This window comes from Lampetra fluviatilis, chromosome 60 (genome assembly GCF_964198595.1).
Source record: "Lampetra fluviatilis chromosome 60, kcLamFluv1.1, whole genome shotgun sequence".
Classification (NCBI taxonomy): domain Eukaryota; kingdom Metazoa; phylum Chordata; class Hyperoartia; order Petromyzontiformes; family Petromyzontidae; genus Lampetra; species Lampetra fluviatilis.
Window position 1 is genome coordinate 6,371,809 of NC_136334.1, and position 24,471 is coordinate 6,396,279.

Genomic DNA, 24,471 nt, shown 5'->3' on the forward strand with positions numbered 1-24,471 from the left:
TCCACATTTTAGAATCAACGTCACGCGTTTAATAGCGTTTGGCTGCTGATATAAATTTCCACACGATGATGATGGTAAGTCACTTCGCGCAGCTGCTATCATTCGTGATGGCCAGGTTGCTTCTGTCAAAAGAGCTGTACAGGGACTCATCTACTTATGAACAAGTTAGGTTCCAGAGGTACTAAGTCAATTTGTTCCTAAGTCCAACTTTGCTCCTGTCGATTCCAAACACGTTGTACGGCGTGTACACTAAACACGGGGAAAGGCTTTAAAAGTTGTATTAATCTCCTGTAGATGTCACTGGTTCTTCACGTTCTAAATATATAAATGTGTCTGTAAACCCGCCAAAACCCAACACGGCCAATTAGTGAGGTTTGTCATGTAAACAGAACGTGGAAATTCGTTACTCGTACAGCACTAACCGGTGTGTCAGAGAGCCAAGCTTGCCTCTGATTGTAAATGTTGTGGCTTGGCTCTCCAATATACCAAATGTGCTTGGTTGCCCCCTATCCTATCACGCAATAATTCCACACTGGCTCACCTTGGAGGTCCGGGTGTCAGTCATAAGCAGCGGTAGATGCAGAGAGAAGGAAACGATGACTGGATGGATAAAAAAACCTCTTCTTGAGTCGTCTGCACAGGTGCATAACTTTTGGTAACCATATTTTTATTTCTAAATCCGGAGGGTTGCCGGTTATATCCAATCCATACCTGTCAACCACTTATCAGTGCGTATCTTATTACAGACGAATTCAGAACTTATTGGTAACCCCGTGCCCGTATGAATCTCAACGTTCATCTTACAAAGTCCCATCACATGGGATAAACACACACAAAAAATAGACTCGTTTTTTTGCCCGTTTTGAAACGGGCTGTACGCCATATGAACCTAAACTCAATTTCCCATGTACAAGAATACGGGTAAACCGTTATGGATTGACAGCTATTCCAATCTCCCGGAGCGGGCAGTTAAAACGACGGCGCAAATTCTTGAATTACCCCCCCCCCCACCACCAACCAAACTCAACCAAGCCCAACCAAAAAGGGAAGCGGTGTAAAAACCGGAGCCGGTTCGCCGCAGTTGAGTCAATCGATTGCGGCGCGCATTCTCGTAGCAACGGTGGAGTAAAGTGTGGGAACTCCCACCGCTTCTTCGAAGACGGTCTGGCTGGCGTTGGATGCGTTAGGCCGCCGTGTACCCTACCCCCCAGAGCTTCCAGCGAGGTGGTTGGGGGAAGCCTCCTTCCGCCAGCAGCAGAACTTGCAGGGGCTGCACCTCTTAAAGTGTCGACGAATGAAATAAAAACTCCGATCGAACTCTGAGCGGCGCGCTCATCTCTACGGCCCTGCCCTGTGAAAGTGTAAAGAGTGGGAGTTGTCGCTTTTCACAAAAAAAATCTAGAGCTGATGCCGATGATGAGCAAGCTGCTGATTCTGATGATGTGGATGGGCACGGTGATGACTGATTATGACGATGATAGCGATGATAACGTTGGTGGCGATGATGATGATGATGATGACAATCGTGGCGTCCAGTGATTTTCGATATCGTGGCTGAGTGATTGTGACGGCGGTGATGATGATGATGCTGATTATGATGATAGCGATACGAATAATAATTATGATAATGATGATGCGAATGGTGATTGCAGTCATGACGACGACAATGATGACGATGATTGTGTGGTTGACGTGCGATTCTCTTGCACGGATATAAAATTCACCGGCGCCAATCAACTTAACCGAACGTTATGTCATTCCACCCACGATAATCTCTTAAGCAACCCTTTTATATTTCTCTTCATACTCCCGATTCGCACACAACAAGACAAAGATCCCCCGTATAGCCTTAACGGACTGTAGGGGCAAGTGCTGTTAGCGAGCACCTATGAAGGCCGGAACGGCACACGAGGGGGTGGGTGGCCAGCACCACGCCCGACCGCCACCTTTGTCTCTCCAGTGGCGATGTTTACACACCGCACCAGGCACTCATTTGAGGCTGAGTCGAATTAGGGGAGGCCCGGGACCGCTCCCCACACACACACACCACACGCGTGTGAAACAGCTACGCTTGCTTTTGCCGTAAACCCATTGCTTCAACATACCAAAGTCAACGTTGTGTTCGCGTTAAGTACCAAGGAAGCGTTGTTCTGACGGAGGAGTGATGATGGGATGACCACGCTAGGTTAAACATTTATCAATTATTATTTTATCAAAGTTTAACGAGCGGTAGATTAACGCCGTCGCGCATATTTCAATCCTATGAAATTGTCTTCTCGTTTCCACGTTCACTGATAGCTGTAGAATTCTTTAAAAAATATATAGATAAATTCAGAATTTTCGGGCGGGGGCAGGAGGATTGCTGGAGTGGGAGAAAGAAAAAATCACAAACTTTATTTATCTCAGAGAAAATCCGATGAGCTATGAAGCTCTTTCCAGATGTCCAGACGGGGTAAGACCGTTACAAAAACTAACAATAGAACAAACAAAAACACGACACGAGTGCAAGCGTATAGGAAAGGTAATCAAAACACTAAAACAAATCTACAAATAAAAGTCAACTTTTTGAAATAGAAAAAATTTACAATTTGCGGATAAATCTTAAGTAACCGCCCCCCCCCCCCCCGCGCGCCCACTCCGACTCATCGTCCCGAGAGCCGGCTCCCTCCCCACCCCCCCCCCAGTGCCTTGCGCATGTTTGGAAAATGTTATTTATCCTGGAGAAAATCTGATGTCCAGTAAGGGGGGTACGGAGTCAGAGAAGAAACAAAAAAAATGTGGTGAAATCTCGAGTAACCCCCCTTTGCCACGGTGGCGAGATGCCAACTACCTCACCTAGTATACAGGAGGTCATGGGTTTGATCCTGACCCTGATGCCTGCTGTATATTTGGAGTTTGCGGTGTCTCTCTCCCCGTGGTCGCGTTGATTTTTCCCTGGGTCCTCCCGAGTTTTTCTCCTCCGCGTTTAGAAGGAAAGTCACGCGTTTTAAGAGTGTTTTGGCTCCTGCTGTACATTTCCACGCGATGATGATGATGACGATAAGACCACTTCGTTGAGCTATCGTCTGTGGCCAGGTCGCTTCTGAAAAAGACCTAATTAGCTTAGTAGGCCTTACCTGGCAAAATAAAAATACTTTCTAGTTTATTGTCCCCCGAGAACCCTCTGCCCAGTGCCTTCCGCATGCATCGCAGCGAGCGAGAGACAGAGGCGATCGTCCCGCGGTGATGATGATGACCTTCAACCCTTCACGGACATCATCGTCTTTGTCGTAAATTTCGATTTAAAGCTTTCGTGACTGCAGGGATTCATCTTCTTGGTTCTTTCGGTAAAGTCGCGTAGAAGGGAAATTCTTCGTCACGTAGAAGGGAAATTATTTCCCTTCTACGTAATCCTCGCAGGAGATCCCTTCTACGTGACTTTACCGAAAGAACCAAGAAGATGAGTCTTTGTCGTAGTTTTTGAACGGATTGTTAACTCCTGCCGCTTTGTGTCCGTGGTTGCGTTTGATTTGGTCGGTCGAGCGATCGATCGACTGACGTCACCACGTATGGGGGAATTCATTTGGGCAACGTGAGCTTGGGGTGCTCTGTGTGGAGTGAGCAGTGACACAGATCTCCTGCGAGGATTACAGCCTTGGGACGTTGACGATTGTGGTGGTGATGGTGGTGGTGGTGATGATGATGATGTTGTTGGTGGTGGTGGCGGTGATGTGCGTACGTACGGTGAACTTCTTTCGCACCGTACGTAGCCAACCCTGCTCATCAGAGGTGCAGTGGAAGAACGACAAACATGATGATGATGGTGGTGGTGGTGGTGATTCCGATGGTGGTAATCATGACAAAGATGATGGTGATGACAATGGATGGCGGTGGGTGATGATGACGATGGTGATGATGATGACGATGGTGATGATGATGATGATGACGATGGTGATGACGATAGTGATGATGATGACGATGGTGGTGATGATGACGATGATGACGATGGTGGTGATGACGATGATGGTGATGATGATGATGACGATGGTGGTGGTGATGATGATAAATTCAGTGCACTTCACTGCATGGGGACCACGTAGTGAGAGCTCGCACACGGCCACCTCATCGAGTCCGCTCGCTGCCCTCTCTGCGTCAGCGCGCATAACTCTCCCCACCCACCCTTTTGAACGTCTTTAGTGTGTAGGTATACCGACCGGATTGTCAATGTGTGTGTGTGTGTGCGCGCGCGAGCGTGTTCGTGGTAGCAGCTGTTATCGCTTTCAAATATTAAACTCTTTATCTTTGGCGGTCGTGTGTATGCGCGTGCGTGTGTACGTGTGTCTGTTAATGTCCCGCGACCCAAATCCAGCCCGGATTTCGCACACAGACCCTTGACCCCACACCAGCTTGTGTGGCAAATGTTAGTACACAAGTTGGCTGTGTCACGCGCACGCGTGTGTGTGCGTGCGTGTGTGCGTGCGTGCGTGTGTGTGTGCGTGCGTGTGTGTGTGTGTGTGGCATCGCATTGATTTGCTCGCCGTGCTACGAAACCGCCGCGACCCGTGTCAACTTTCGTTTGTTACTCCCCGATTTTGAAATTCCGTTCTACGCGGATTGAAAAAAAGAAATAAAATATTTTGCACTCGCGTTCCAAGGTGGCGGTGGTGGTGATGATGATGATGACCTTTTCGATCGTACGATCGTCGCCGTTGTTTTTTTCTAAACGGATTGTTTACTCTGCTTTTGTGACTCTATTGTTACCCCCCCCCCCTCCCCAGTGTAAAGTTAAAAACACAAACCCCCCCCACCCCCCCCAAAAAAATCGAACGTCTTTAATCTGTTACGATGGTGTGACGGGTTGATCCGATCGCCCACGACCGGACGGTTTGAGCGACGGGCGCGACGTGAGCTCCGCTTGTTTGTCTCGCCCCCCTCTCCGTCGGTTTGCGTCGTGCGCCAAATCCGTTGTTGTGCCCACGGCCGTCGGTCGGGCCAGTTCACAGGCAACACCTCCTCCTAGCCGACGTCGTCGCCGCCGGTTGTTAAACCCGACACGGCAGCGTCTCCACCGAGATCGCTCGCGAGCCGTCGTTACTGCTGTTACGCCCTTTTTCATTTTTTTTTGTACTTTTTTGCTTCACGCAACCGATGTCCCGAGCACACGCGCGCACCCCCCTCCCTCCCCCCGGCCCCCTTTTGTTACGACGCGGCGGTCTACGTCGGTAGCGTCGCGCGGGGTAGAGTCCTGCATTCGGCGCTTTAATCGCGAAATAAAGCCTGGAAGTTTTGCTGACCACCGTGTCCGCGGCCCCCGACTTTGCTTGCGTTGTCCCTACGATCGGAGGGGGGGAAGGGGGGCCCTGCCCCCCCCCCGCCCCTTACCCCCACCCCCAACCCCCACCACTGCGTGTCCGGCTCGATGATTTTTAAACATTGACAACAGTTGCCAGAAGTTCGCCCCGTGTACACAGATACACCACACGCACACAGTAATAATAAAGGACGTTGAAATCGATGATGAGAACCGGGGGTTTGTCTGTAGCGGTTGCAAGGAAACGAGCCGTTTTAAAAGTCGTAACGTTATTGAATGCGGGCACTGCGCACGCACGCACGCCAACATCTCGCACCCATGCAAGCACACGCGCCTGTTTTGAACGTACGTACCCACCAACCCACACGCGCGCACACACAATCGTGCACGCACGCACCAACCAACACGCCTCGTGCACACGCACGCAGCAAGACTCATCGTACGTGCTAATAATACACTTTGCGCACACGCTCTCGTACACACTCGCACGTACTCGCACACACACTAACACACCTTTCTCACGCACGCGCACGCACGCTCATTCACAAGCGCACACTCGCACGCACGTGGACGCACGCACGCACACTCCTACGTACTCGCGCGCGCACTGACACGCCATTCTCACGCACACATTCATAAGCACGCACACTACCCACACACGCGTACAAGCTCGCACACACGCGCACTAACGCACACTCGCACGGACGCACTCCCACGCAATCACGCGCGCACTGACACGCCATTCTCACGCACACACATTCGCAAGCACGCGCACATGATCACGTACGCACGCTGCACACACACTATCGCACCTTTCGCACACCCGCACGCACTCGCACGCACCTTTTGGAACTTCTTTTGCTGTTTTTGATGTTTGACAATTATTGGCCGACGTTCATGTGCGTGCTCGTGCGTGTGTGTGCGTGTGTGCGTGCGCGTGTGTGCGTGTTTGCGCGTGCGTGTGTGCGTGCGCGTGTGTGTGTGCGTGCGCGTGTGTGTGTGCGTGCGCACGTCTGTGTGCGTGCGCGTGTCCTTTTATCCCCCTCTCGTCTTTAAAACTCTGGTTTCTCGTTGTGCTTTTGTCTGATTTTACAGATGAATCCGTGGTTCTTTGTACTTGGGAGTGCTCCACCACCTGGGGGGGGGCGGGGGGGAGCCCCCACCCCTCCTGCGACTTGTAGACGCGTGTGTATGAGTAGGCCTGAGGCCGTAGTCCCCATTTGCTTTCCTCGACCGAGATCGGGCAAAGCGAGGGATAAGTTTGGGGCAGAAAAATGAAAAAAAAAAAGTCTGTTTTATCGACGTTGTGCCGCTGGACGGGAGGTGATGTGGTGCGCGTGTCACGTTGTAGCTTGGGCGGGGGTTTCCCTCCTTCGGGAGTTATGGGGGTGGGGTTTGTCGGTGTGTCGGGCGGTGGGTGCTCCCCTTCCGGAAGTAGTCAATCGCGAAAAAAAAGTCGATGGCAAAATAAAATTATCGGCTCCTTGTTGTTGACGCTAATCGCTGACGTGCAGTCGATTGGTTCTGTCTGTACCGAGCTCGCAGATGATTTGACGAGATTTGTCCTGCTAAGGTGCAGCCTTTGCGATCGTGATGCCCATGGTATGGACGGACAGACGTACGGACGAACGTACGGACCAACGTACGGACCAACGTACGGACGAACGGACGGACGTACGGACGGAGACTGACTCACGTACACACGACACAAGACATGCTGACCGAAGCCCGTTACAGGTAAGAGCACGCATTTTACAGACGGTGACTGAACGAGCGCGGCTAGGACGCTGCAGCAAAACAATGCGGCATCTGGAATTGAGCCTCCCTGCTACTCCAGAATCGCCGTGGATTCCATTCTTTCCCAGCGACGAGCGATGCGGGAGCGAGCGAATCGCTTAGCGCCCTGGCGGTCCGTCCACTCGGCGCCCCCACGGGTGTTTCCGCGGCTAAAATAGAAACCCCGAAACCCTGACACGCGCGATCGGCTCTTTTGCTTTCGCCGCATCACCTTCACCTTTCTAATCGCTCGTTTGTGTTGTTTTTTATTTTGGTCGCTGGTCGCGACTCCCCCACTACCCCCACGCCCTCCACCCCCCCCCCCCCCTCTCCGGCCCCCTCCTCGTGTCTCCCATTCAGACGACGACGACGACGATGTGGATGATGAGGAGGAGGAGGTGTTGGTGGAGAACGCCTGGCCCTACATTCTCCACGGACCGGAGCGCGCCTGGTGTGCCGGCGCGGAAAGACACGGCGCGGGTTTCTGCCTCGCGGAACGCGGACTGCCCCAGGCGGATCCCACCAACGGGGTTGGTGGTGGCGGTGGTGGCGGTGGCGGCGGCGGTGTTGGTGGTGGGGAAACGGGCGCCGCAAATCCTGGGACGGATTCCTGTTCCCTTTCCCCGGCCAACGTAATGGAGTTCGCCAACGGAGGGGTGGCGGAGTGCGGGATGGAGTGTGGGCGAGGGGGCGAGGATGGTGAGCGAGAGGGCGAGCGTAGCCCCCCTCCCGTGCTGTTTGGACAACTGCATCAGAACGGTAGTCCCAGCAGCATGGTGGAACAGAGACCTCTGTGGCCAAAGAGACTGGGTTGGCTGGACAACGGAGAGAGGTGATTGTTGATTTTGGGTGGTCGTGGTGGCGGTGGTGGTGGTGGTGGTGGTGGCGTGGCGGTGAGGAGATGGTGAGGTGGTGAGGTAGTGTGGTGTTCGTGGTGATGATGATGGTGGCGGTGTTGATGATGATGATGATGGTGGCGGTGTTGATGATGATGATGATGGTGGTGGTGTTGATGATGATGATGATGGTGGCGGTGTTGATGATGGTGGTGGTTCGCCTTTTAGCGTTCTGGTCTGACGCTGGTGAGATGAGGTCCTAAAGAAGGCTGTCTCTGGTGTAGACAAATCAATTTCAAAGTCAATGCTATATATTATCAGTGCATGTTTTTGTTTGCATGTTCAGTACAGGTACCGTGTGTGCTTAATGCAGTAACTTGATTCCTTGCAAAATGTTTATATTTGGTGCTTGAACATATCAACACCTATTTTATTCATACTCTGATACTGGAAGAAAAGCTCCCGTGTTGATGGTGAAGGTGGTGGTGGTGGTGGTGTTGATAATGATGGTGGTGGTGCTGATGAAGGTGTTCTTGATGTTGATGATGGTCGTGGTGTTGATGATGATGATGATGGTGTTGGTGAAGGTGTTTATGATGGTGTTGATGGTAGTGGTGATGGTGATGGTAGTGGTGTTGATGGAGGTTGTGGTGGTGCTGGTGTGAAGGTTTTTGTGAGTGTTGCTGATGGCCAGTCGGCGTTGATGGTGGTGGTCGAGATGCCCACGAAGGTGGTGGCGACGACGACGATGATGACGACGACGATGACGACGACGATGATGACGACGATGATGACGACGATGACGACGACGATGATGACGGTGGTGTTGGTAGTATAACAGTCAGCGCGCTGCGTTACGAAACTATCGATTATTTTAACCGACCCTGGGCCTCCCCTGGGTCGACCCGGCCTCAAATGAGTACCTCGTGCGGTGTGTAGTAAACATGGTCACTGGGGAGACAAAGGCGACCGGGCGTGGTGCTGGCAACCCACCCCAGTCGTGTGCCGCTCCGGCCTTCATAGGTGCTACTCGCTAACAGCACTTGCCCCAACAATCTGTTACAGGCCATGCGGGGGGGTGGGGTGGGGAGGGTCTTTGTCTTTGTGTTGGTGGTAATCAAAAACAAGTATAACCCGTAAAAACAAAGTTTTTCACTATAAATCCTTTATATGCGTGGCGGCTAGAGTCCTCTCGTCCTCTGGCTTGAGATGGCTGCCACCTATGGGTCAGAAGATTGTCTGGCAGCATTAAACAATTGGTAATTAAATATTTTTAAAAAATTCCCTAAACAGTGTAAAATTTAGGAAAAATTTTTTCACGAAAATGCATTGTCACGCACAACGAGTCTGTGTGCAAAATGTCAGCTCGATTGGATCACGGGAAGTGGGTTAAAAAACGACCGAAAGATTTGCACGGTCCTAAGCAAGCAAGTGAACTTAATAAGTGACGACGCCGTCGCTTGCGAGGCTCGGAACTCGCCTTTGACCGTCGCATATCAAGTACGAACGCACCGTGCAGCTCGTTCACCGAATCCGTGCGTGCATACTCGTTTTTCCCCGATCGCCCCCCCCCCCACCGACAGGGATAACGATGACTTCTACGCCTTCGGCCACTACCACGGCTTCGGCGATTCTGCCGAGGATTTCGAAGACGTTTGCCGGAGTTCGCACGACAGGGCGGTGGCGGCGGCGGCGGCGGCGGCGGCCGCATCGCGGAATGGCCTCGCGCCAAGCCAGGTGCACGACCAGGTGGGCAACCGGGTTGTGTCGACGGGGCGACTGGCCGGCTGACTCGTCGATGGTTGACAGGGGCGGGTGCTGGGGGTGTGTGGGTGTGTGGGTGTGTGGATGACCGGGCGATTGAACGGGGTGATCGAGCAGGTGACTGACCAGGTGACTGATCAGGTGATTGAGCAGGTGATCGATTGAGCAGGTGATCGATCGAGCAGGTGATCGATCGAGCAGGTGATCGATCGAGCAGGTGTTTGACCAGGTGATTGACCAGGTGACTGACCAGGTGACTGATCAGGTGATTGATCAGGTGATTGAGCAGGTGATTGACCAGGTGACTGACCAGGTGACTGACCAGGTGACTGACCAGGTGACTGATCAAGTGATTGAGCAGGTGACTGACCAGGTGACTGACCAGGTGACTGACCAGGTGACTGATCAGGTGATTGAGCAGGTGATTGACCAGGTGACTGACCAGGTGACTGACCAGGTGACTGACCAGGTGATTGAGCAGGTGTTTGACCAGGTGACTGACCAGGTGACTGACCAGGTGACTGACCAGGTGACTGATCAGGTGACTGATCAGGTGATTGAGCAGGTGACTGACCAGGTGACTGACCAGGTGACTGATCAGGTGACTGACCAGGTGACTGACCAGGTGACTGACCAGGTGACTGACCAGGTGACTGATCAGGTGACTGACCAGGTGACTGACCAGGTGACTGACCAGGTGACTGATCAGGTGACTGACCAGGTGACTGAGCAGGTGACTGACCAGGTGACTGACCAGGTGACTGACCAGGTGACTGATCAGGTGACTGAGCAGGTGACTGACCAGGTGACTGACCAGGTGACTGATCAGGTGATTGACCAGGTGACTGATCAGGTGATTGACCAGGTGACTGATCAGGTGACTGATCAGTCACCTGATCAGGGGACTGACCAGGTGATTGACCAGGTGATTGACCAGGTGATTGAGCAGGTGACTGACCAGGTGACTGACCAGGTGACTGACCAGGTGACTGACCAGGTGACTGACCAAGTGACTGACCAGGTGACTGACCAGGTGACTGACCAGGTGACTGATCAGGTGATTGACCAGGTGATTGATCAGGTGACTGATCAGGTGTTTGACCAGGTGACTGATCAGGTGACTGACCAGGTGACTGACCAGGTGACTGACCAGGTGACTGATCAGGTGACTGACCAGGTGACTGATCAGGTGATTGACCAGGTGACTGATCAGGTGATTGACCAGGTGACTGATCAGGTGACTGATCAGGTGACTGATCAGGTGTTTGACCAGGTGTTTGACCAGGTGACTGATCAGGTGACTGATCAGGTGACTGATCAGGTGATTGACCAGGTGATTGACCAGGTGACTAACCCCAAAAAACTCTTACGGATGATATTGGTCGCGAAAGCCGATGTGTTAAATGAACATGCTCCATCTCGCGCGATGTTTCCAGGTGAAATGCTTTGAACGAGTTCAAAAATGCCAGTCGCAAAGCGTGAGTGTGTCACCTTCCGCGAGATGTTAACCTCTTGCTCAAATTCCTTTTGTGTGTTTTCCAGAATAGCAGGATGTAGCTGATCTGGGTCCCGATGCAGACTCGTGGACTTGAAGGCACAGTGAGTGTCGACTGTGTGGAAGTGTGCGTGGTTTATGTGTGAAGGTGTGGTGTGTGCCGTATGTATGTGGCGTGGTGCGTATGTGCTTGTGGTGTCTTTTTTATTGTTGGTGGGGTCATCCCACGTGTGTGAGATGTGCATGGTGTGTGAGGTGTGTATGGAGTGTGAGATGTGCGGTGTATGTGTGGGGTGTTTGTGTGTGTGTGGCACGTGTGTGTGTGTGTGTGGCACGTGTGTGTGTGTGTGTGTGGTGCAGTGAATCACACTAAGAATCAATCAGACCCCTACCACCAACACCCGCTCCACTGGGGTCAACTTCAGGTAAGTCTGCTCCACGTGAGTTCCCTCCTGAGTCCAATCCACGTGAGCCCGCTCCACGTGTTTCATCTGTTCCTGTACCCTGTCGGTCGTGGCTACGCTACTGCACATGGCCTGTAATGCAGCACTGTAGAGGGTGCATCAGGCCGCCACGGTGGTGAGATGTGAACTCCCTCGCCTGGTATATTATAGGTGGTCGTGGGTTCGATCCCGACCCTGACGCCTGTTGTAAATTTGCAGTTTGCGTGTCTCTCTCCATGGTGAGATGTTAACTACCTCGCCTGGTCTACAGGAGGTCGTGGGTTCGATCCCGACCCTGACGCCTGTTGTATATTTGGAGTTTGCGTGTCTCTCTCCATGGTGAGATGTTAACTACCTCGCCTGGTTTACAGGAGGTCGTGAGTTCGATCTTGACCCTGACGCCTGTTGTAAATTTGGAGTTTGCGTGTCTCTCTCTCTCCATAGTGAGATGTTAACTACCTCGCCTGGTTTACAGGTGGTCGTGGGTTCGATCCCGACCCTGTGACGCCTGTTGTATATTTGGAGTTTGCGTGTCTCTCTCTCCCCGTGGTCGCGTATATTTTTCTCCTGGTCCCCCCCCGGTTTTCCCCCTCCACATTTAGAATCAACGTCACGTGTTTTGAGTATTCGGCTGCTGCTGCTGCTGCTATACATTTCCCAGCTATCATTTGTGTCCAGCTCGCTTCTGACAAACGAGCTTAAACAGCTCAGTGAGCATAACCTGGTGAAAATAGCAGTCTTTTGAAATACGTGGTCAACCAGGTTAGTGTCTAACTGTGTTGTTGGCCGACTGGTTTGCATCGCATTAAGTTCCTTGCTGTATTTGCCTCCATGCAGTTTGCCGTTCTGTGTGTGCTCCGTGTGTGATGTCCTTCCCTGTGTGTTCCCTCGCTGTGTGTTTTGCCCCATTTTCACCTGATGATGAGCGGCTTGTGTTGCGTTCGAAACGTCGTGATTAATTTTATTTGTGACTTATTAAAATTGTATTTTATTTCTACATACGTGACTTTACCGAAAGAACCAATGACTGTAATTGTTCAGCTTTTAGTTCTATAGGGAATGATGGCGGGGTGGCAAGTGGGGATAATTCTAGATTTGAAGCTTTCGTGACTGCAAGGATTCATACTCTTAATTCTTTCGGTAAAGTCACGTAGGTAAAAAATGAAATTAACATGTGACGGTCCCACCTGATGACGGAGACTTGTGTTGCCTCCGAAACGTCGTGATTTTTATTATTTTATTTTTATTCATTTGAATTTCATTTTTTACCTACGTAACTTTACCGAAAGAACTAAGAGTATATGTGGGGATAATTTCCATTCGTGCGGGGATTGGGTCTTGACCCCCCGCCGCCTTGTATGCGTTGGGTTTTCCTTCGGGCACCCCGGGGGGGGTTTCCTGCCGCACGTATAATGACGCTCATTCGTGGAGTTGTCCAACATCTCCGTGACGGAGCACACGGGGTTAACTTGGATGACCTTCGGTGTTGCTTCTGGCCGACTTGCAACTTCGTCTTCCTGGATTCGATTGTGACTTTCAAATGTTTGTAAAAATGTATCATTAGCCCGTAATTAAATGACGAATTGTTAATCTTCTTGGTTCTTTCGGTAAAGTCACGTAGAAGGGAAATAATAAAATAATAAAAATGAAACATAATAAAATACAATTCTCACGACGTTTCGGCCACAACGCAAGCAGCCGTCCTCAGGTGAAGAACAGGTCTGTCGGAAAGACAGCGTCTGAATGGATGAAAAATATTAAATAAATGGGTTCATTCAGACACTGTCTTTCCGACAACCTGTTCTTCACCTGAGGACGGCTGCTTGCGTTGTGGCCGAAACGTCGTGAGAATTATTCTATAATGTTTTATTTTTATTATTTTATTATTTCCCTTCTACGTGACTTTACCGAAAGAACCAAGAAGATGAATCCCTGCAGTCACGGAAGAAGCTTTAAATCGGAATTGTTAATCGTCGATTGTCAGTAACGCCACGGTTGATTTTGTGATCCGCAGCTCCAAGGCATTGTGGGTACCTGGATGGGGCGGTGAACGTTTCGCCCTGGGAACCCCTTCGATTGTGTTCACCACTCGCGCGCCACGCACAGACAAAGATCCCCCGTGTAGCCTTTACCACCAAGACTGTTGGGGCAAGTGCTGTTAGCGAGCGCCTATGAAGACCGGCACGGCAGACGAACGGGTGGGCGGCCAGCACCACGCACGGCCGCCTTTGTCTCCCCAGTGGCGATGTTTACTACACACCGCACCAGGGGAGGCCCAGAACGAGTTCAGATATTCGCCACTGCTGATGGCCGTGAGCGAGAATCGAACTCGGGTCGCCAGATTCGTAGTGCAGCGCTTACCGCTGCTCCACCGCTCCCCGCATATACACACGCCACGCGCGCTACACACATACACGCCACGCACGCACACGGCACACACACGGCACGCCACGCACACCCACGGCACACACGGCACGCCACGCTACGCACACAAACAGCGGTATTGTAATCAGATTACCAAAGATTAGGGACTGGTAATCCTGTGTGATTGTCATTGTATAATCAGATGATATGTATGAGTGTCGGTGTGTGTATATATATATGCTGTTGGCACAGTAGGAGGCACAGGTTGTGCATCGGCTAGTCATCTCGGTCAGTCGACCCGTGGCACCTGCTGGGTCTGCCCCGTGACCTCCTGCCAGCGTTCGACACTTCACGTGGCCTCAAGGTGCACATGGCCTGGCACAAGCGCCGTGGTGATGTCACTGCCACTTAGTGGCGAATGGCGGTTGTTGTTGCGTGTAGGTGTGTGCGTGTGTGTGTGTTTATGTGGGGAGCGGTAGTGTAGCGGTTAGCGCGCTGCGCTATGAACCCAGCGACCCGAGTTCGATTCCCGCTCACGGCCAACACCAGTGACGATTATCTGAACCGGTCCCCGGCCTCCCCTAGGTCGACTCAGCCTCAAATGACTACCTGGTGCGGTGTGTCGTAAACATCGCCACTGGGGAGACAAAGGCGGTCGGGCGTGGTGCTGGCCACCCACACCACCTCGTGTGCCGTGCCGGCCTTCATAGGTGCTCGCTATCACAGCACTTGCCTCTAGAATCTGTTAGAGACTATACGGGGGGATATTTGTGTCTTTGGGTATGTGTTCATGTCCGTGCATATACACAGTATACGTTGTGTAAACATCACCACTGGGGAGACAAAGGCGGTCGGGCGTGGTGCTGGCCACCCGCCCCCATCGTGTGCCGTACCAGCCTTCGTCGGTGCTCGCTGAACAGCACGCGACCCCCACAGTCTCTCAGGGCTACGTGGGGGGGGATCTGTGTATCTTCATACAGAGTGTGTGTGCGTGTGCCTGTGTGCCCGTATGTGTGGGGAGCGCGGTAGTCGTTCGCGCTTTGCACTGCGAGGCACGGCGACCCGAGTTCGAATCACGCTCGCACAAGCCACCGTCGGTGTCGACTCGCCGTGGCGCGTCAAACAAATCGGCGGCCGGGGTACGACGCGCTCACACGGCCTCAACGGAGGTCCCCCACCCGAGATTCAAACCTCGGCGGCAGCGTGATAGTGTGGGCCGGTTTGCCGCGCCTTGCAGACGGTACCGCAACTACTACCGCCAGCCATCGCCAAAGCCGCACTTGAGCCGGCGTGGTGAAGTATGGTTCGGATGAGCGAGCTGCTGCTGCAGGCACTCCGTCCTATGAACATTCAGTCTCGGGTGCACCCCCAGAGAAAGCAGGACCACTTGACCCCGTCTACTCTGTCCACATCTAAGGGGGGGGGGTGGATAAACTAAAAGGCAAAGGGTTAAAACTTTGTCGTTTCGATTTAAAGCTTTGGTGACTGCAGGGATTCATCTTCTTGGTTCTTTCGGTAAAGTCACGTAGAAGGGAAATAATAAAATAATAAAAATGAAACATAATAACATATAATTCTCACGACGTTTCGGCCACAACGCAAGCAGCCATCCTCAGGTGAAGAACAGGTCTGTCGGAAAGACAGCGTCTGAATGAACCCATTTATTTAATATTTTTCATTCATTCAGACGCTGTCTTTCCGACAGACCTGTTCTTCACCTGAGGATGGCTGCTTGCGTTGTGGCCGAAACGTCGTGAGAATTATATGTTATTATGTTTCATTTTTATTATTTCCCTTCTACGTGACTTTACTGAAAGAACCAAGAAGATGAATCCCTGCAGTCACCAAAGCTTTAAATCGACAATCATTATCATCTTCTTGGTTCTTTCGGTAAAGTCACGTAGAATGGAAATAATAATATAATAAAAATTAAATATAAAATATTATGTCATGTCATTTTTTATTTTATTACTTCCCTTCTACGTGACTTTACCGAAAGAACCAAGAAAATTTGTTGTTTCGTTTCTCTTCTCTCAAGTGTTGGTCGAGATGTAAAAGACTAAAGAGAGTGAAAATATGTTCAAGGTTTTTTTTGTAATAATTTATTAAACACAAGATGAGTGTTCTGTGTTGTTTTTCTTCTTTTCTAATCGTTTGTGATACTGTAAAATAAAATTTAAAAAAAGATGGTTCGGACGTGCGATGGTTACTCCGAAGTGTACAAAATGTTCGGTGGGTTTTTCTGAAAGTGAAAATGCTCTCGTTTCTCAACTTTGGAATAAAATTTTCAAAAATGCATCAACAGATTATCTCTGCTCGTTGAGTCTTGACCGGCGGTGAGCTGTGTATGAGCTTGTATAGTGTGTGTGCTGTGTGTGAGCTGTGTGTGCTATGTATGAGCTGTGTAAGCTGTGTGAGCTGTGTGTGTGCTGTGTGTGAGCTTGTATACTGTGTGTGAGCTTGTTGTATACTGTGTGTGTGCTGTGTGTATACTGTGTGTGTGCTGTGTGTGAGCTGTGTGTGAGCTGTGTGTGAGCTGTGTGTGAGCTGTGTGTATACTGTGTGTGTGCTGTGTGTATACTGTGTGTGAGCTTGTTGTATACTGTGTGTTTGCTGTGTGTATACTGTGTGTGTGCTGTGTGTGAGCTGTGTGTGAGCTGTGTGTGAGCTGTGTGTGAGCTGTGTGTATACTGTGTGTGTGCTGTGTGTATACTGTGTGTGAGCTTGTTGTATACTGTGTGTTTGCTGTGTGTATACTGTGTGTGAGCTTGTTGTATACTGTGTGTGTGCTGTGTGTATACTGTGTGTGTGCTGTGTGTGAGCTTGTATACTGTGTGTGAGCTTGTTGTATACTGTGTGTGAGCTGTGTGTATACTGTGTGTGTGCTGTGTGTGAGCTGTGTGTGAGCTGTGTGTGAGCTGTGTGTGAGCTGTGTGTATACTGTGTGTGTGCTGTGTGTATACTGTGTGTGAGCTTGTTGTATACTGTGTGTTTGCTGTGTGTATACTGTGTGTGAGCTTGTTGTATACTGTGTGTGTGCTGTGTGTGAGCTGTGTGTGAGCTGTGTGTGAGCTGTGTGTGAGCTGTGTGTATACTGTGTGTGTGCTGTGTGTATACTGTGTGTGAGCTTGTTGTATACTGTGTGTTTGCTGTGTGTATACTGTGTGTGAGCTTGTTGTATACTGTGTGTGTGCTGTGTGTATACTGTGTGTGAGCTGTGTGTGAGCTGTGTGTGAGCTGTGTGTATACTGTGTGTGTGCTGTGTGTATACTGTGTGTGAGCTTGTTGTATACTGTGTGTTTGCTGTGTATGAGCTTGTATACTGTGTGCTGTATGATCTGTGTGCTGTGTATGAGCTTGTAATGCTGTGTGTGCTACAGAGGTGGGACAAAGTCATTGTTATGCAAGTCCAAGTCGAGTCGCAAGTCATCAAATTCATGACTCGAGTCTGACTCGAGTCCAAGTCACATGACTCGAGTCCACACCTCTGGTGTGCTGTGTATAAGCTGTGTGTGAGCTTGTAATGCTGTGTGTGCTGCGTGTGAGCTTGTAATGCTGTGTGAGCTGTGTGTGAGCTTGTAATGCTGTGAGCTGTGTGTGAGCTTGTAATGCTGTGTGAGCTGCGTGTGAGCTTGTAATGCTGTGTGAGCTGTGTGTGAGCTTGTAATGCTGTGTGAGCTGTGTATAAGCTGTGTGTGCTATTGGTCTCTAAGTCTGTGCGTCTCAGTGTGTTAGTATATTAGTCGATATGAGCCTGTGGGTCTCTGTAAGTTTGGGTCTATACGTGCGTCTGTTAGTCTATTGGTCTCTAAGCCTGTGTGAGTCTATGGCTCGATATCAGTCTATGGGTCTCTAAGTCTGTGGGAATCCATGTCCAGTGTCTGAATATCTTCAGCATTGGCCTCACAAGACCGTGTCGACTACACGGGAGGTCTTTGTAATATAAAGACAAAGATCCGCCGTGTAGCCTTAACAGGCGGTAGGGGCAAGTGCTGTTAGCGAGCACCTATGAAGGCCGGAACAGTACACGAGGGGGTGGGTGGCCAGCACCACGCCCGGCCGCCTTTGTCTCCCCAGTGGCGATGTTTACACACCGCACAAAGTATCTCGCTTAAGGCTGAGTCGACCTAGGGGAGGCCCATGACCGGTTCAGATAATCGTCGCCGGTGTTGGCCGCTCCACGATCGCTCTCCACAAATAATTACCGACGATATTCACCCAGAAACGTCTGTCCGTCCCGCGCGTGACGTCACTCCACATGAGGCCTACCCCTCCCCCCTCATTAATATTCATGAGTGGGTGGATTTGTACACGAACGCAGAGGAAGGTTGAGCTGAAACACATTGTCCTGCGGAGGGAGCTGGTAGGAACACGTTGGGTTGCTCGGTCAATGGCCTGCAGGGTCAACGGCGGCGTGGTGTATTCCGCGAATATATGGCCGACTGTGAGGGCGGGCACAAGCCGGCGTGAGTAGGTGAAACGTTGAGTTTTATAAGGGCACCACGGGGTGACCAGCCCCTCCCCACCCAGCCCCACCCCACCCCACCACTCCCACCCCACACCCAGCCCCTCCCCACCCAGCCCCTCCCTCCCACCCCACACCCAGCCCCTCCCCACCTAGCCCCACCCAGCCCCATCCTCCCCACCCAGCCCCACCCAGCTCCTCCCCATCCTCCCCTCCCACCCAGCCCTCCCACCCCCCACCCAGCCCCACCCTCCCCATCCAGCCCCTCCCCACCCAGCCCCTCCCTTCCCACCCAGCCCCTGCACGACGGACACAATAATCCCCTGTGGGCTGGTGTAACCAGGAGGTTCCAACCAGTATTAAATAATCGATTACGCAAAATGACGGTTAAAAATAAATATACGCAGCAAAGTGCTACGTCCGTGCGTGACGTCACTGCAAAAGAGGCCCCTCCCCCCTCATTAATATTCATGTTCGCGTGGAAATTTACACGAACGCACAAGAAGGAAGCCCACTCCACATGCCCCACCCCTCCCCTCATTAATAATCATGAGGGGGTGACGTCACTCCACATGCCCCACCCCTCATTAATAATCATGAGGGGGTGACGTCACTCCACAATGCTCCACCCCTCAACAATAACCATGAGGGGGTGACGTCACTCCACATGCCCCACCCCTCATTAATAATCATGAGGGGGTGACGTCACTCCACATGCCCCACCCCTCAACAATAACCATGAGGGGGTGACGTCACTCCACATGCCCCACCCCTCAACAATAACCACGAGGCCGTGACGTCACTCCACATGCCCCACCCCTCAACAATAACCACGAGGCCGTGACGTCACTCCACATGCCCCACCCCCTCACAATAACCATGAGGGGGTGACGTCACTCCACATGGGGCAACCCTAATTAATAATCATGAGCTGAACAATTTTTCTATTCAAAATTTCAGATTTACTGCAATATGCAGCCGTCCTTGGACGGGCAAACGAGCTCTTATCAAATAAACACATTGTCCTGCGGAGGGAGCTGGTAGGAACGTCGGGTTGCTCGGTCAATGGCCTGCAGGGTCAACGGCGGCGTGGTGTATTCCGCAAATATGCCCGACTGTGAGGGCGGGCACAAGCCGGCGTGAGTAGGTGAAACGTTGAGTTTTATAAGGGCACCACGGGGTGACCAGCCCCTCCCCACCCAGCCCCACCCCCCACCCAGCCCCACCCTCCCCACCCAGCCCCTCCCCACCCAGTCCCTCCCCACCCTCCCCTACCCACCCAGCCCCTCCCCACCCAGCCCCTCCCTGCACGACGGACACAATAATCCCCTGTGGATTCTAGATTTGAAGCTTTCGTGACTGGAAGGATCCATACTCTTTGGTTATTTCTGTAAAGTCACGTAGGTGAAAAATAATAAATAACAAATTACATAAAAAAAATCGATATAAATAAATCACGACGTTCCGATTGCAACACAAGCAACCATCACACACCTGATGATGATTGCTTGTGTTGCAATAATAAATAAAAAAATAAAAAATATCAATAAATCACGTTTCGATTGCACATCGGATTACGATTGCTTGTGTTGCAATCGAAACGTCGTGATTTATTTATTTCTATTTTTTATTTATTTAAAATTTTAATTGATTATTTTTCACCTCCGTGACTCTTTGGTTCGAACCTACGTGACTTTACCGAAATAACCAAATAGTATAGATTCCTGCAGTCACGAAAGCCTAAAAATCAAGATATAACACAAGATCATAGCAATACCTGCCATGCACCACGACGTCGCTGGTGGCTTCACCACGGCGCCTGTGCCAGGCTAGGTGCACTTTGAGGCCACGTGAAGTGTCGAAGGCTCGCTGCTGACAGGAGGTCACGGGACAGATCCCAGCAGGTGCCATGGATTGGCTGAGTGAGATGACCGGTAGATGCACCACCAGCTGTACCCCCTACTGTGTAAACTTGCTGAATTTTTTCGCCCGGCGCTCCGCCCGTTGTTGTGAGCGTCGCTCCTCTGCCCTCAGTTGTTGCTGGAGGGCGACTGCCTCCAACTGTTTCACGTTCTGCAGATGTAGATGCCACTGGTTCTTCACGTTCTGCAGCTGTAGATGCCACTGGTTCTTCACGTTCTGCAGATGTAGATGCCACTGGTTCTTCACGTTCTGCAGCTGTAGATGCCACTGGTTCGTCACGTTCTGCAGATGTAGATGCCACTGGTTCTTCACGTTCTGTAGATGTAGATGCCACTAGTTATTCACGTTCTGCAGATATAGATGCCACTGGTTCTTCACGTTCTGCAGATGTAGATGCCACTGGTTCTTCGCATTCTGTAGATGTAGATGCCACTAGTTATTCACGTTCTGCAGATATAGATGCCACTGGTTCTTCACGTTCTGCAGATGTAGATGCCACTGGTTCTTCGCATTCTGCAGATGTAGATGCCACTGGTTCTTCACGTTCTGCAGATGTAGATGCCACTGGTTCTTCACGTTCTGTAGATGTAGATGCCACTAGTTATTCACGTTCTGCAGATATAGATGCCACTGGTTCTTCACGTTCTGCAGATGTAGATGCCACTGGTTCTTCGCATTCTGCAGATGTAGATGCCACTGGTTCTTCGTGTTCTGTAGATGAAGATGCCCCTGGTTCTTCACGTTCTGCAGATGTAGATGCCACTGGTTCTTCACGTTCTGAAGCTGTAGATGCCACTGGTTCTTCCCGCTCTGCAGATGTAGATGCCACTGGTTTTTCACGTTCTGCAGATGTAGATGCCACTGGTTTTTCACGTTCTGCAGATGTAGATGCCACTGGTTTTTCACGTTCTGCAGATGTAGATGCCACTGTTCGTCACGTTCTGCAGATGTAGATGCCACTGGTTCTTCACGTTCTGTAGATGTAGATGCCACTGGTTCTTCAGGTTCTGTAGATGTAGATGCCACTAGTTCTTCACGTTCTGCAGATATAGATGCCACTGGTTCTTCACGTTCTGCAGATGTAGATGCCACTGGTTCTTCGCATTCTGCAGATGTAGATGCCACTGGTTCTTAATGTTCTACAGATGTAGATGCCACTGGTTCTTAATGTTCTACAGATGTAGATGCCACTGGTTCTTCACGTTCTGCAGATGTAGATGCCACTGGTTCTTTACGCTCTGCAGATGTAGATGCCACTGGTTCTTCCCGCTCTGCAGATGTAGATGCCACTGGTTTTTCACGTTCTGCAGATGTAGATGCCACTGGTTTTTCACGTTCTGCAGATGTAGATGCCACTGGTTTTTCACGTTCTGCAGATGTAGATGCCACTGTTCGTCACGTTCTGCAGATGTAGATGCCACTGGTTTTTCACATTCTGTAGATGTAGATGCCCCTGGTTCTTCACGTTCTGCAGATGTAGATGCCACTGGTTCTTCACGCTCTGCAGATGTAGATGCCACTGGTTTTTCACGTTCTGCAGATGTAGATGCCACTGGTTTTTCACGTTCTATAGATGAAGATGCCACTGGTTCTTCACGTTCTGCAGATGTAGAGGCCACTGGTTTTTCACGTTCTGTAGATGTAGATGCCACTGGTTCTTCACGTTCTGCAGATGTAGATGCCACTGGTTATTCACGTTCTGCGGCTGTAGATGCCACTGGTTATTCACGTTCTGCAGATGTAGATGCCACTGGTTCTTCACGTTCTACAGATGTAGATGCCACTGGTTCTTCACGTTCTGCAGATGTAGATGCCACTGGTTATTCACGTTCTGCAGATGTAGATGCCACTGTTTCTTCGCGTTCTACAGATGTAGATGCCACTGGTTATTCACGTTCTGCAGATGTAGATGCCACTGGTTATTCACGTTCTGCAGATGTAGATGTCACTGGTTCTTCACGTTCTGTAGATGTAGATGCCACTGATTCTCCACGTTCTGCAGCTGTAGACGCCACTGGTTCTTCACGTTCTGCAGATGTAGATGCCACTGTTTTTTCACGTTCTGCAGATGTAGATGCCACTGGTTCTTCACGTTATGTAGATGTAGATGCCACTGGTTCTTCACGTTCTGCAGATGTAGATGCCACTGGTTCTTCACGTTCTGCAGATGTAAATGCCACTGGTTCTCCACGTTCAGCAGATGTAGATGCCACTGGTTCTTCACGCTCTGCAGATGTAGATGCCACTGGTTCTTCACGTTCTGCAGATGTAGATGCCACCACCGCCGTCTATTGCGTAACGGTTGAACTTACGCCTCTCGGTTCAGAACAGGCATCTGGACGTACGGGGATGGGGTAGGTTTGTTCGTTTTCGATTTAAAGCTTTCGTGACTGCAGGGATTCATCTTCTTGGTTCTTTCGGTCACATAAAATAATAAAAATAAAACATAATAAAGTTATTTTATTATGTTTTATTTATTATAAACATAACAACATTTTTTTATTATGTTTTATTTTCATTATTTTATTATTTCCATTCTACGTGACTTTACCGAAAGAACCAAGAAGGTTTGTTCGTATCTCTGAAAGTCCGCAAGTCGAGTGTTCGTAAGTGGGGGAGTGCCCTGTAACGATTTGCGGAAAGTCAACAGTGGCACTTGTTCGTGGCAAACGTGGAGGTTTGACATCGGGTGGAAATTCCCCATTGCTAGGACGAGAGCTCGGAACTTAACCGGTGCAATTCTCAGTAGCACCCGCGTGGTGACGCTACAGCAGTAGGGATTTAAAAAGCCCTCACCTCTGACCTCTTAGATATGACACAACACATGCGAATGGGTCACGTCCGTGTCACGTGGTGACGCAGGGCGACGTGCGATTGGTCATTAGCTCGCCCCGCCCTCCGCCCCCCGCCCGTATTATTAATTTATTTAGTTTGAGTTCGCTGGTCGCCATCTTGGGTAGGGGTCAAGGCAATGGCGGACTGCATCGTATTAGAATCGAGTAACTTTTATTTTTAAATACAAATCAGTTTCGTTGAGACTTTGTGATTAACTCAAGGGGGGTTTGTGTCTGCTACCCAATAGCTGCCATTCGCGTAACTATTCTTAAAATATTCCCGTTTTTAAAATAAAAAACATCAGAATTTTTTTTTTAATTATCGAATTCTCGGCGGTGTATATACAAGCGCAAATTTCCTATCGTCAACTCGATCTCTCTCTCTCTCTACTGGCCTCGCTTCGAAAGGTCCATTCCCCGAAACGTCGCTTTAATATTTGAATGAGTATCCCCAGCCCCTCCCTCTACCCCGAGGCCCCCTTACCCAACATGGCCACGGGTGGAGCCGGGTCACGTGACGCGCTACTCACGTTCAGTGCCCCCCCCCTCACCAACTAGCCCCCACCACATCCCCCGCTGCCCCGCCCCTCACCCCCCGCTCCCCCGCCCCCCTCACCCCCCGCTCCCCCGCCCCCTTCACCCCCATCTCCTCTCACCCCCCGCCCCCCTCACCCCCCGCTCCCCCGCCCCCCTCATCCTTCACTACCCCGCCCTTCACCCCCCGCTCCCCCCGCCCCCTCATCCCCCACTACCCCCCGCCCCTCTCACCCCCCGCTCCCCCGCCCCTCATCTCCCACTCCCCCCCGCCCCCTCACCCCCCACTAGCCCCGCCCCTCATCCCCCACTACCCCCGCCCCCTCCTCCTAGAAAAAAAATGGTGGCTGAGCTCTCTCTGCAGGCAGCGTTTGGAGGGTGGTGGGAATTTAACTTCGTGAACTTTTAAAAACGATCGCAGAATTATAATCAACAACGACGACGACGTCAACGTTGCCGTGTTAGTGCAAGTTTAGTTTAGTGTTTTTTTAATAAAGTTAAACGTACATTTATATCACCAAAACACAGAAAAATGTGAAATCGTTCAGCTTGAGGTTCGTGTCCGCGGGGGTTGATTTTGGCGGCGTGGGAGTTTTTTTTAGAGTTTTAGTTTAAATTATAAATTATTATAAATAGTTATTATTGCTGCTGCAGTTATCAAACAACCACAGTAGGTAAGTGGTCTCACCTCGTGTCCCGTATCACTCTGCGTTGTTGATGGGGGGTCTCCACAAAAATTTTCTATAA

At 50.8% G+C, this 24,471-nt stretch overlaps 2 protein-coding genes across 17 annotated transcripts in view; both read left to right on the forward strand.

The window, feature by feature from the left end:
* Window positions 1-15,584, forward strand: part of LOC144950999 (uncharacterized) — a 58,258-nt gene extending 42,674 nt beyond the window's left edge. Inside the window, exons 5-9 of one of the 13 annotated variants that reach the window (XR_013640438.1) lie at window positions 7,427-7,898; window positions 9,486-9,651; window positions 11,209-11,265; window positions 11,522-11,586; window positions 13,619-13,750. Coding sequence is in view for 6 of the 13 variants with exons in the window: in XM_078881216.1 (XP_078737342.1) it covers window positions 7,427-7,898; window positions 9,486-9,651; window positions 11,214-11,258 (683 nt within the window). In the remaining 7 variants the exon portion in view is untranslated. The other 12 variants (XR_013640435.1, XR_013640436.1, XR_013640437.1 and 9 more) reach the window with 12 other exon arrangements.
* Window positions 15,585-24,045: 8,461 nt separating this feature from the next.
* The window catches only part of LOC144950998 (rho GTPase-activating protein 26-like), a 106,209-nt gene continuing 105,783 nt past the window's right edge, over window positions 24,046-24,471 (forward strand). For all 4 annotated transcript variants that reach the window (XM_078881212.1, XM_078881213.1, XM_078881214.1 and 1 more), the window contains exon 1: window positions 24,046-24,398. The gene's annotated coding sequence lies outside the window, so the exon portion shown is untranslated. The remainder of the gene's footprint in view (window positions 24,399-24,471) is intronic.